The sequence below is a fragment of the Pseudopipra pipra genome, chromosome 17 (assembly GCF_036250125.1).
Source record: "Pseudopipra pipra isolate bDixPip1 chromosome 17, bDixPip1.hap1, whole genome shotgun sequence".
Lineage (NCBI taxonomy): Eukaryota > Metazoa > Chordata > Aves > Passeriformes > Pipridae > Pseudopipra > Pseudopipra pipra.
In genome coordinates this window covers 10,884,468-10,897,336 of record NC_087565.1, presented here as the reverse complement: position 1 = coordinate 10,897,336, position 12,869 = coordinate 10,884,468, and the positions used below count along the sequence as shown (strand labels likewise).

The 12,869-nt window shown below is 42.4% G+C and overlaps 1 protein-coding gene across 2 annotated transcripts in view; it reads left to right on the top strand.

Annotated features, from left to right (window-relative positions):
• The window catches only part of ARFGEF2 (ADP ribosylation factor guanine nucleotide exchange factor 2), a 34,541-nt gene extending 22,155 nt beyond the window's left edge, over positions 1–12,386 (top strand). For both annotated transcript variants that reach the window (XM_064674252.1, XM_064674253.1), the window contains 14 exons: positions 599–750; positions 898–1,070; positions 1,485–1,645; positions 2,466–2,596; positions 2,706–2,835; positions 3,285–3,420; positions 4,244–4,382; positions 4,490–4,544; positions 4,793–4,907; positions 5,164–5,294; positions 6,295–6,463; positions 6,819–6,957; positions 8,119–8,236; positions 8,856–12,386. In XM_064674252.1, coding sequence (XP_064530322.1) covers positions 599–750; positions 898–1,070; positions 1,485–1,645; positions 2,466–2,596; positions 2,706–2,835; positions 3,285–3,420; positions 4,244–4,382; positions 4,490–4,544; positions 4,793–4,907; positions 5,164–5,294; positions 6,295–6,463; positions 6,819–6,957; positions 8,119–8,236; positions 8,856–9,032 — 1,926 coding nt within the window. In that variant the 3' untranslated portion in view covers positions 9,033–12,386. The remainder of the gene's footprint in view (positions 1–598; positions 751–897; positions 1,071–1,484; positions 1,646–2,465; positions 2,597–2,705; positions 2,836–3,284; positions 3,421–4,243; positions 4,383–4,489; positions 4,545–4,792; positions 4,908–5,163; positions 5,295–6,294; positions 6,464–6,818; positions 6,958–8,118; positions 8,237–8,855) is intronic.
• Positions 12,387–12,869: the final 483 nt, after the last annotated feature.

Here is a 12,869-nt window from a genome sequence, read left to right as displayed (position 1 = left end):
AAATCAAGTTACAGAACATACATGAATAGCAGGATTTCTTTAATCAGCTTTTTCCTTCTGTGTCCTTAGTGGCTTAAGCTGTGATATTGAAAAAAAAAGTTCCATTCAGGGCACCTACAGGAAGCACCTATTTAAAAATCTAAAATGTATAAATAGAAATGGAAATGTTTATGGTAATGATCTTTAATCACTTTGTCATTTTGTATTGGTAATTTTTCTTTGTCTTGTCTTTCTGAGCAAATGCCAAGTTAATTTCCTCTAAAATGTGCACAGATGATCCTGGAACAGTTTTTTCCCTTGGCAACTGAACCATGTTTTGGTTGGATTTTTTTAACCTAAGATTTTTATTTTATTATTTTTTAGCATCTAGCTGGCTATTATGGTTCTGCATTGTTGTATACAAAATCCACAGGTCTGTTCAGATGGATCAAATGACAGAAAGCCTCCTTCAAGAGGAGCCCCGTATTTCCTAAATATCTGAACACTAGAACGTGCCAGCGATTTTTAGGGGGCTGAGATGGAACTGGAATGATGAATTTGTTGCTCATGTAAGTGATACATGAGCTGATAAGTGTTTGAAACTATGCTTTTCTCCTAGGTTGGGTGTAACCCTAATGAAGATGTCGCCATCTTTGCCGTAGACTCATTAAGGCAGCTGTCAATGAAATTTCTTGAGAAGGGAGAGTTGGCCAACTTCCGCTTCCAGAAAGACTTCCTAAGGCCTTTTGAGCATATTATGAAGAAAAACAGGTGTGAGACACTGCAACCTCTGCTTTGTCTTTCTTTAGTCCTACTTAAGGATGTCACTGGGTGTGGGGTAGGTGGTTGAGTGCATGGAAGTGGGGCAGTTGCTTTGTGCCAGTGTAAAGTCTTGCTTTCCTGTTTATGTTTTTGAAGATCTCCGACTATTCGGGACATGGTGATACGCTGTATTGCTCAGATGGTGAACTCTCAGGCTGGTAACATTCGTTCAGGCTGGAAAAATATCTTTGCAGTCTTTCATCAGGCGGCGTCAGACCACGATGGGAATATTGTGGAGCTGGCCTTTCAGACTACAGCACACATAGTCAGTAAGTAGTGCTTGACAGATGCAAGTACCCAAGTTAGCTTTGCTGCTGTGAGGCTGCTTTAAAAGGCTCACCTGAACAAACCTTTTGTATTTCCAGGCAAATAAACACAAGACCTTGCAGCCAGATTGTTTAAACTCTGCAGCTGGGTCATACCCATTAAGTCTCCCGATTGCTATGAACAGGAAAAACTAGATACAGATATTGTGCTGTAGAACTTTGGAATGCAGTTGGTGGGGTGGGATTGGGAAGAATGCAAAGAAGACAGAGAACCATATGAAATGTAGAAGATGTGGTCCTTCCACATGTGCCTGTCCTGTAGTGTGTACCATGGTTGCCATGTCTAGATCGATGCAGTTTATCTATGGATTTCAATACCAGTAAATTTTAAGAAGTGTATTTGTTTGTTCTTCACAGCAAATATTTTCCAGCAGCATTTCCCAGCAGCGATTGACTCCTTTCAGGATGCAGTAAAATGCCTCTCTGAGTTTGCCTGTAACGTTGCCTTCCCGGACACCAGCATGGAGGCCATCAGGCTTATTCGCTACTGTGCAAAATATGTCTCAGAGAGACCACAGGTACATTGGAATTCTTACCCTTGTGCATTCTCACTCTCTCTTCTGCTGCTAAAAAGAGACTAATCTTGTTTCTAAGAGCGAGCTTTCAGACTTAAACTTCAGTTGCAAGTGTTTGTATTAAAAGCTTGTTCGGATTTAGGAGTAATTTTGGTATTATGTAAGCAGTAAACTAGGGCTAATTAAAAAATGTTCAGTCTTATAAGTCCAAATTGGAAATAACCAAATGAAGTAGTCCTTGTTTGGTTTTTTGTGTGTTTTTGTAGTGTTAGGATGACCTGGAAAGCAATACCTTTTGTTCTGTCACCCCTAATTCTGCCTAGTTTAATTGGATACAAACTTGCATATTTTTCTACATCAGTCTGTTGTGTGAAGACTGAATACAATAGTCACTTGGCTGAAGAGAGCCTGGAGTTCCATTGCAGTTGCATGTCCCCAGTGCACACAGCATTCAAGGTACTAGAGAAGTGTAGAACTGGTTTCTGCCAATTTTAGGTTTCCTTGTTACCTATGTTTATATGACAGTTGTCTGTCCCTGTTAAAGTTGCTTTCTAAAAAGTCCAAACCTTGATAACTTGTAAGGCCTCTAGTTGGACTGAAGTAAAACAGATTGAGGTATTTATTTCCACATATTTTTTTCCAGTATTTTTGCAAATAGTTACATCCTACATTTATATTTTACAGGATTTGAGGGTTGCAGTAGGAACTAAGCTAACTTTCCAAGTCTATCTGTGCCACTAGTAGTATCTAAATCTGTCACATTTAAAGATTTTTTTAAAGATTGTTGGTTTTAAATCTTTTTTTTTTCCTGCCCATCTCGAAGGTTTTAAGAGAATACACAAGTGATGACATGAATGTGGCTCCTGGGGACAGAGTATGGGTCAGAGGATGGTTTCCCATTTTATTTGAACTTTCTTGTATCATCAATCGTTGCAAATTAGATGTTCGAACAAGGTAATAAAGCTTTTCTCTTTTTCCTTTTTTTTTTTAAATTCAGTTATTAAAGAGATCACTGGAACTCATTGTAACATCTGTTCCTTTAATTGTTTGGTTTTGTTTATAGAGGCTTAACAGTGATGTTTGAAATCATGAAGAGTTACGGGCATACCTTTGAAAAGCACTGGTGGCAAGACCTGTTCAGAATTGTGTTTCGGATTTTTGATAATATGAAACTCCCTGAACAACAAACAGAGGTAAAAGCAAAAAAACTCTCAAAGCAAGCATTTTTTAGAGTTCTGCTTTTAGGAACTTGCACAACCAAGGCAGCATTTTGTATGATTTGTCTTGTCAGTGTATTGCCACCCCCATAGTGCCCCAGCCTTTACGACACATTTTAGTGTTCTGTTGAGTTCTGTGGCATGAATGAAACTTGTCATAGTGTCCAGTGACCTCTCTGTGTGTTCTGTCTGTCTGATTATTTTCAAGGGGAATGTTCTCTGTTGTGAACATGTGCAGTTTTCTGAGCCATGTTCGTGTGGCCACCTAAGAGCTTCTGACCAGACACCTGCAGTCGTGAGGCTTTAGTTTTATCTGGGTTCTCCTTCTCTCCTCAGAGACTTTTTTTTGTTGAGCAGCCAGGTATAAGCCAAGTCATCATGGAGGAACCCACATAAACCCAAAGGTTTTCCATTCTCTCCCCCAGAAATCCGAGTGGATGACCACGACGTGCAACCACGCGCTCTACGCCATCTGCGACGTCTTCACCCAGTTCTACGAGGCTCTGCACGAGATCCTCCTTCCCGACATACTTGCACAGTTGCACTGGTGTGTAAAACAAGGTACCTTATTTACTTGTATCTTTTGAATAAATCTTATTTTAAAATGTTCATTATTCAAGGAGGGGAAAGGTACCTGAATTTTGGAAGAATAGGAGCTACCGTTGGGGGACAGTACGTTATGCAGTGTACTGATGTGGTATCTTGAATATTTGAGCACCAATCTATTTAATGATTTGGGCAGCTCTTCTGTTTCTGTGTTCATAACGTGCTCGTGGTGTTACTGTGACACAGCAAAGGCTTTTGGAAGGTGGTGTTAATCTTCTGAGGGTTCTGCCAACAACTTTCTCAGTTTGACTGCAGGGATACATTACCTCCTTTATTTACACATGTAGGTATTTATGTACATTCTGTTTTTTTTTCTTATTTCCTTTTCTCTCATTGCACCTTTCCCCCCTTCTCCCACCCACTGAGCGCTTTCAAATACAACTTCCTGAAGAACATGTTTTCTTTCAGGCTCCAATTCCTACACCTGTAATCCTGCATGTTGGCAGCATGGAATCTGGGGGGATGATCTTGCAGGAAATCATAAGTTTACGATTGCTGCTTTTCCTTCCTTAGTCTCACTGTGTGCTTCCTTTCTGCTTCTGTCCTGTCCTTTGTCTTCCCTGGTTGGATTTCCATCTTGTGAAGGTTGAAACTAATTTTTATTCAGTAGGTTCCTCAGCTTGATATTGTTGTCACATACTTTACAGAAGGGCTTTGAGCCAAGACACCATGCATTTCACAGTACTAGTATAAACTGTTAATGGAGCAGTAATAGGGAATGCCTAATTTTTCATTGATATTGTAGATGTTGATAAACATGGAATGTTTCTTTCCACAGATAATGAGCAGTTGGCACGATCAGGTACAAACTGCCTGGAAAACCTGGTAATACTCAATGGACAGAAATTCAGCCCTGAAGTCTGGGGCCAGACATGCAATTGTATGCTAGAAATCTTCAAAACAACTATTCCTCATGTGTAAGTTCATAAATTTCATTCTTATGCTAATACCCAATTCCAGAGCAACAATATTTACCTTTTTTGTTTTGTTCTGTTTGGTTGGTTTTTTTTTTTGCTCTGTGAAGCTTGCTGACATGGAGGCCTGCAGGAATGGAGGAAGATTCATCTGAAAAACACTTGGTAAGAATTAATTCAGGGCAATAAACTGACTTTAAAGGGGTTTGTGTTAGGTCAACTTTTGAAATATTCTGTTGTAGTCAATACACTTGACAAGGAATTGACAGTATTTGGTGTCATTGTAAAAAAAGGATGTAAAGAATGGATTCAGGAAGCCTTTGAATCTAAGATGAGTGAAGTCATCTGAAAACTGATAGCTGGCTGAGGGTTAGTGTTTTGGATTGCTGGAATTGCTCTGCATTCTCTTTTAGGATTTGGACCTAGATCGTCAGTCTTTAAGCAGCATGGATAAAAATGCTTCTGAAAGAGGACAAAGTCAATATTCAAATCCAACAGATGAGAGCTGGAAGGGTGGTCCTTATACAAGTAAGGAGAATGGGCAAGCTTTTTCAATGCATTTTTATAGCCAGTCTTAGTTCACTTTTGTAGTTTTGGGGCAGTTAAACTTGGGGTACATCTTTGCAACTTGTGTTTATGCCTTGCAGAGAGATTTTCTCCTTAGAAGATAATTCACAGCATCACTAACTATCAAAATGCTAGTGGCAATGTCCTGTTTTGTTAGCCTGTTGTAAGTGAACTGGTGTGAGTTGCTTCTGAAACTTGTGTTGCTCCATTTCGTTAGACCAGAAACTATTTGCCGGCCTCCTTATCAAGTGTGTGGTGCAGCTGGAGTTGATACAGACCATTGATAACATAGTGTTCTATCCAGCAACAAGCAAGAAGGAGGATGCTGAGCACATGGCTGCAGCTCAGGTACCATCAGACTTACTTGTGACCTTGTTGTGACAGTAAAATACAAACTATGATGTATATTTACAAAATAGTCTCTTCCTTTTAATAACTCAGCACTACCCTGAATGTGTGTGTAAATTACTCTTAAGTTTGTTTTTTTTTTTTTTGATCTGCCTCCAATGCTTCCTGGCAGTCTGCCTGTTGCAGTATTATATTGCCTTTATTTTAATTGTCAATATAATAGATTATCTTTCTTTTTACAATGAATGCATACTCATCAAGAATGTTTTTGGTTTGTTTTGGGGAAAGCATTCTTTTCTGCTCTTTAGTCTGAGTGTCTTCATTTAGTCACAGCTGAGGCTCTACTCAGCCTCTGGATGTTTGCACAGGAGTTTTTGCAGAAGCTGAATTTGAGCAAAGTCAGTGGTCAAGATTCCACTCATCGCCAGCCTTGGAGACATCAGTGTTCCTGAAAGTTCTGATTCTAGGGAATAGTGCACAGTAGCTCTTGCTTGGCTGTTAATAAAGCACTAAGCTAGAATTTTGGGCCTAGTGCATTCAGGTAGTGTTTTGGGGATGGTATAGTTAAATTCCTAGTGAAATTAGCTAAAAATATTGACCAATTTAATTAAATTTGACCTGAGCCAAAGATAGGGAATTTCTACACCAGGCAACATTTAAACTTGCACTGTTTTTGTGGTTCATTTTGATGTTCTTCAGAATTCAACAGACCTACCCAGTCAGCATCTATAGGAGAAGAAATGTTCTGTATTGTATTGCTTGGACTGTAATGCTTTGATAAGGAAATTCTCCCCTTGCTCTTGATTCTTATGTTCTTACCAGTAACTAGGATAGACCATAACTTCTCTCTTCTCCAATACTCCACTGAGAAGAGTACAACTCTGATCTTTGACAGCACCACTCTTCTGTGTTTTATTACCCTGATACTGCACTTGCACCTAAAATGGAATTTGGAGTTAGTGTGGGTCATGTCATGTGCTCTCTCTCCCCTGCCCCTTAGCGAGACGCATTGGATGCAGATATCCACATTGACACAGAGGACCAAGGAATGTACAAATACATGTCTTCCCATCACCTCTTTAAGTTACTGGATTGTCTGCAAGAGTCTCATTCGTTTTCAAAAGCCTTTAACTCAAACTATGAGCAGCGAACTGTGTTATGGAGAGCAGGTGAGGCTTTTATTCTTAGTTGATAAAAATGCTGAGCTCCACTTCAGCTTTAACTATTGCAACACTGCAGTGTGACTTGCAATAACCTGTACAGTTCAGCTGAAGGTTGCATGCTTTTGTTTGCTAAATTATCTGCTTTGTTTGATTAAAGTAGAGCTACACAGCTGCTACTGCTGTAGTAAATTGTCTTTATGAATAGATCAGGTTTCAGTCAAAATCAAAGAGGAGGCAATACTATCTGGACAAGAAACCATTACTAGTCACTGATGCAGGTAGTGTTGATAAACTTCATTTTTGGCCAGTAACTCCAAATGTGAATGTTCCCTCTCTTCCTGTGTGTGTGACTGATCTCTAGGGTTCAAGGGTAAATCAAAACCCAATCTCTTAAAACAAGAGACCAGCAGCTTGGCGTGCTGCCTGAGGATCCTGTTCCGGATGTACGTGGATGAAAGCCGGCGGGACTCCTGGGATGCGGTTCAGCGGAGGCTGCTCAGGTAGGAGAGCCTGGGGACAAGGGCTGTTCCCCCTGAGCCATCACAGCTCACAGCCTGGGGACAAGGGCTGTTCCCCCTGAGCCACCACAGCTCACAGCCTGGGGACAAGGGCTGTTCCCCCTGAGCCACCACAGCTCACAGCCTGGGGACAAGGGCTGTTCCCCCTCAGCCACCACAGCCCAGTCTGTGGAGATGACCATGGATAAACAGATAGAACCACTCTCTATTAGAAATTAATTTAGCAGTAAGGAAACAATCTGCCTGAACAAAGGAAGCACCTTCTTGCCTGACATAGGCTTTTCTTTACAGAAGTGATGATGTCTGAGTACTTTTACCACCAGAGTCCATAGTGATAGTCAGAGGTATAATAGGATACAATAATCTAAAGGGAGTGCAGTGTAAGCTGCTGTATACCTAGAATTTAAACAAATGTAGAAAATCATGCTAAATAAATATAAAAAGGTATTTGGATGGGTTGTTGGTACATAGAAGTTCAAATTACTAATCTCTGATCAAATGTGAAGATCTTCCAAGCCTGCTGTTGGCACTAATGCAGTGGATTCCGATCTGCCAGCATCTGTGGACATGTTAATCTGCTTAGTGTGTAAAAGGGAAGGTTCCATTGCTTCTTTAATTAAGTGTGCCCTAAAATAGCCATAGTTAAGTGGTACAGTTTGTACCTTGTGTTTACAGTCTGCAGCAGGGACCAAAAATTTATTCATACAATAATAATTCCTCTTTAATCCGTGATGCTGAGCTCTGCAGATCTTTTTTAAACCAGCCTAGATTTGGAGGGAGAGCTCTCTCACGGTGCTGTTGCTTCAGCTGTCCCAGTATAAGAGTCAGGAAATAGTGTTTGCAGGTTGAAGGTGACAGCACTTCAATTACAAAATGTTTATTGGGCAAGTCAGACTTTTCCACCTCTGTCTCCGTCATTCTCTGTTGCCAACATGAAAAGTATTTTAAGTTATCCGGAACAACTCCTGTAACAGAAAAGACAAAACAAATTTATGTAGTTAAAGTTGTTGCATGTGATTGAAAACTTTCCCATTGGTGTTCATCTTGCTTGAAAACAAGATACAATGAGAGGACAAACTGCATGTTATAAAAGCTTTATAAGTGTTTTCTTTATGGTTTGTGTGGCCTGTGCCCTCTCTCCAGTGTGTGCAGTGAAGCTCTGGCATATTTTATTACTGTCAACTCAGAAAGCCACAGAGAAGCCTGGACCAATCTCCTGCTGTTGCTTCTAACAAAAACACTAAAAATCAGTGATGACAAGGTAAGAAGGGGCTGGAAGTCATGTCTGTTTGTGTTCAGGTATGTTTTCCCATTCCTGCTTCAGTCTGAGTTCATTCTGCATTACTATGCATGCTGGAGGTGGCAGTTCCTCATGGCGAGTGCTCTCCTCACAGTACAGCAGTGTCTGTTGTCTGCAGGCACTCTGCATTTGGGAATGGGGCTGCATCCCTGGAATTCTCAGCTGTGTGGAAATGGGGATAGAATTACTGAAGAGCTTTCATATAGAAGCACAATGACTGTCCAGTGATGGATGGGCTTGTGCTGTGTTACAGCTGCACGAGAATGGGAGGGGTGAATTTCACCACTGTGAAACTGGAATTCCAGTTCCCTGACAGTGATGGCAGAAATAATTTTGAAGAAAAGTGAATGCTAATATTCACGTTGCTACCAATAGTCCCTGATACCAGCTCTAGGCTGAGGTGGTATCAGAACCACCTCACAGACCAGTCTGACTCTGCGAAGGGCCAAGGGCTGCACAAACACACGCAGAGCTTGGCAGCGCCTGGTGCTTTACCAAGTTGGTGTGGCCATGAGTGTGGAAAACCTCTGTGTTTCCCTGTAGCAGCAGAGAATAACGCTGTGGTTTGTGTGTTGGACAGTTCCGGGCACACGCGGCCACGTACTACCCGTACCTGTGCGAGCTCATGCAGTTCGACCTGATCCCCGAGCTCCGCGCCGTGCTCAGGAGGTTCTTCCTGCGCATCGGGGTCGTGTTCAACATCTGCAGGACGGAGGAGCACGGACGGACAGCGGGAGGGAGTTTGCCCTCCTGGTAGCCCCGAGCAGGGCTGCTGTCAGGGCCTGTACATAAAGCTGTGCTCCAGAGATGGATTGAAGCGGACGGGAAAAAAATGGGAGCCTGGCGTATCACCGCGGCAGCAAGTTACTCTTACCACAGTGGCATTTGGGGACGAGGAAAATAATCCTGTTCTGTCCATCCTACAAAACTGTCAGCAGTTTTATTTAAATGATTGCTTACAGAGTCAATACAGTAGGTGTACAGTCTCTGTTTCAATGCTCGTCATCTTCATGATCTGGTCTCTCTCTCCCAGTCTTTTATCCACTGCTCGGTCCTGCATCCCAGCCAGAGCTGATAAATCAGCTGGAGCTCTCCACAGAAATTACGCCCCTTGGAAGTAATGACTGTAGTTGTGTAGCCTTGTGATGTTGGCTCATGTGTTCGTAATAAACTCGACTGCAGTGGCCGAGGACCACCTGAGACCCCTCTGGGCTTTCCTTTGTGGCCAGGACCAGGCCAGGCTGGGGTGTTGATGTGGACAGCCCATAGGGTATTTGGAGAGAGGGTCTTCCTCCTGTTTAGCAAGTTACTTAAAAAACTTTTTTTAATATCAGTACTGTATCTTCTGAGACTTATTTTTGGTTTTACGGAAGATTTTACATCAGGAGCATCAATAGCATCTACTCCCTTTAGCTTGTTAGGCTTGACTTAAAGGCAGTTAAAAAAAAAAAAAGAAAAAGCTTTCCATTTCCTTTCATACATTGGCAGATCATGGACAGATCATACAGAGGAACATCTGAGACAAGGCTCAGAACAAATAAACCCACCTTTTTGACCCTTTAGTTCAATGTATTTAGCAGCAATTGTGACTGTTTAGCAAGAAGTCCTGTCCTTAACACGAGTTGGTCTCCATTTACTGCAGATCTGCAACCTCTGATTTGTGCAAATGATTTCTATTCTCAGCTGTTAGTTCCTGTTGGGATGTAAAAGAAAAACTGAATTCCCAAAAAACTCTAGCCAAATTAACTAAGTTCATCCATGTGCTCTAAGAGTTTCTGTGCTCTGAAGGTACCTGTGAAGCAAACGTGATGTGACACCACAGCTTTGCCCTGGAGAGTTTTATTTCTTTCCTTGAACTGCATCAGGTTTCTGTGACAATGTTTCCATGACAGAATACCAGCTTGTCCTGTGAAATTATTTTAAATTTCAGGGTTTAAGTCTTCTCTAAACTGGGAAAGTATGGCAGGGTGAGAGAAAAGGCTCCACTTCCTAACATAATGCATACAAAGTGTTACATTAACTGCTGTGCTATCCAGAGTAGCAAACTTAAAACAGAACAGTATTTAAAGAAAAACAAACAAACAAACAATTACAACCTACCTACTTGAATGGTCCTAAGTGTATAACCTGTTATTCTGCTTTTTCAGTTGAGTTTCCTGGTAGGATGGCCTGAGTCGAGGTTGTCTTGGGATACTCCTCTCTGAGCTGCTGGGAATTTGCTGTCTGTCTTTGTTGTTTTCTTTTTTGTTTGTTTTTTTTGGGGTTTTGGGGGGTTTTTTTGGTTTGTTTTTTTTTTTTTTTTACTGAGCTATTTCCAAAGGGTTCCTACGGTGCTCCTCAGTTCATCAGCTTGTCCTACGTAAGCATTGTTAGGGAAAGGTTTTGCAGTCAGTAGTAGTGACAAGGCTTTCACAATTTATTTTTACTTTTTATTTTTAACCAAAGAAAAATAAATGGTGGTTGTGGCTCTTTGACTTTTAAATGCCCATTAGGTTAAATCTATACACTGCTATTTAGTAGAAGGCAATATATGGCTATATATGACAATAGCAAAAGACTGAAATTAAGCAATGCTGGTATTTAACTTGTGTTTGAAATGTCCTTTTGTGTTGCATCTCATGTAGCTGCTCATTCCCTGGGAATGTCACTGCATTGGTTACTGCAGAAAATGAAGTATTTATTTGAATTCTATTTAAATCTGTAAGAATATGCTGTTCCTTTCCTTCTGGTCCTAGGTAGTCCTAAAGAAAATATCTGAATGGTTATTTTTCAGATGTGGAATGTGTCACTGCCTCATGGAATGTATTCCCTTGTGTCCCATCAGGCACAAAACTGGCCCAGCTGCACCTTCCTCCATGTGTCACAGGTTTCAAAGCCCTACAGTCGTGTCTTGAAACAAGTCTCAATTTTGAGATCTTAAATGACTTCACAGTTGCTTCCTGGGCTTTCTTTACTCTAAGGGGCAGCATTTGCACTCTCTGCATGTAGGATGGGGATGTTTAATACATCCTTCCTTTCAGCCTTTGGTCTGAGGCTGTTCTTTTCCTTAAGAAAAGGTTTTGTTGTATTTACACCGGTTATAAACTGCTGAAGTGTGGGGTATGTGACATCCAGCCGTCCCAGCCTCTGCAGCGTGTGAAGGAGGGGGACTGGGATGCAATGGGGTGGTCAGAGCCCTAATCCTGTCCCATGTCTGGGGTTGTTGTCCCCATCAGAGCAACGAGCAGGGTGTGTGCAGGTTGTGTCCACAGCACTCGTTGGTTTTCCTCACAGTCAGGAAGGGCAGAACACCGAGACCCCCCCGTGGAGCTCAGCCCTCCTGCAGTGCTCCCGGCTCGTTCCCTCCCCCCGACTCTGCTGCCACGGGGGTTTGTTGGCTCCGGTGGGACCGGGAGCGGGGCCGGCCCCGCGTTGACAGCGGGACTGTGCAATACACAGGGTGAGAACGGCACCTCTTGGACTTGTGGTGCTTCAAAGGATTCTGTAACTGCTCTTAAAACAGACTCCCCAGTTGTTGCTGTTCCGTCTCATTCCAGACCCTCTCGGGAGGGAGCTGGGGAGGATTTAACGAGGGGAAACCCTAAAACTCCCTTTTCATGGTAGTTAGAACACCCCTCGTGTTGATTCTTTTGTGTCTTACAGTCCAGGAAAAAGTGGTTTTTAGGGCAGTTTGTTATCCATGTCTCCTGACTCACTTTCCAAACTGTAAACAGAGCAATCTCAAACAATGTCCACTACAACCAACACACCCCAGATGTTAGCTCAGTCTTACTATTCTAAAGGAGAAAGATTAAAAATAGTAACTCTATCAAAAGTGCAGTTCCCTTTAATCTGTAAATTCAGTTTGTCCAGCACCTTTATTTGTGTAAAATGTATGTTTTCACATATTTAAAATGCCTAAGTTTTTTTAATATCTCCATATTAAGTGCATTTACTATCAATAATTTAAAGAGCATTTCTTGCCAATGGATGTATAGAGTTTTGACAGAATACCAAAATTATATAATATGAAAACCTATGTAAAGTTTTCTACATGAAAATACAATGTATAGTAGTTATAATATTCCGTGCTTTAATCAAGTGATAAATCAATAAAGTTTTACGAAGGGTTGCTTCTTTGCTCCTGTAGTTCCTGAGGGGGCTCAGAGGCTGCGGAGCCTCCGGGGCTTCACTGCGGGCTCGGGGGGTTGGGGTTTTGTACCCCCCGCGCGTTCCTTCCTCCCGCCGTGTCCCGGTCCCGTGACCCTATCCCATAGTCTGCTCCCTCCCGTCCTGCTCCCGTGTCCCTCTCCTGTGTCCCGCTCTCTCCGTGGCCCTATTCCACATCCCTCTCCCTCCTGTCCCGCTCTCTCCATGGCCCTATTCCACATCTCTCTCCCTCCTGTCCCGCTCTCTCCGTGTCCCATATCCCGTCTCCCTATCCCATATACCGTGTCCTGCTCTCTCCATGTCCCTATCCCGTGTCCCTGTCCCATACCCCGTGTCCCTATCCCATACCCCGTGTCCCTGTCCCATATCCCGTGTCCGTATCCCATACCCCGTGTCCCGCTCTCTCTTCCCAGTGCGGGCCGGGCCGCGCCGGGACCGCGTCGGC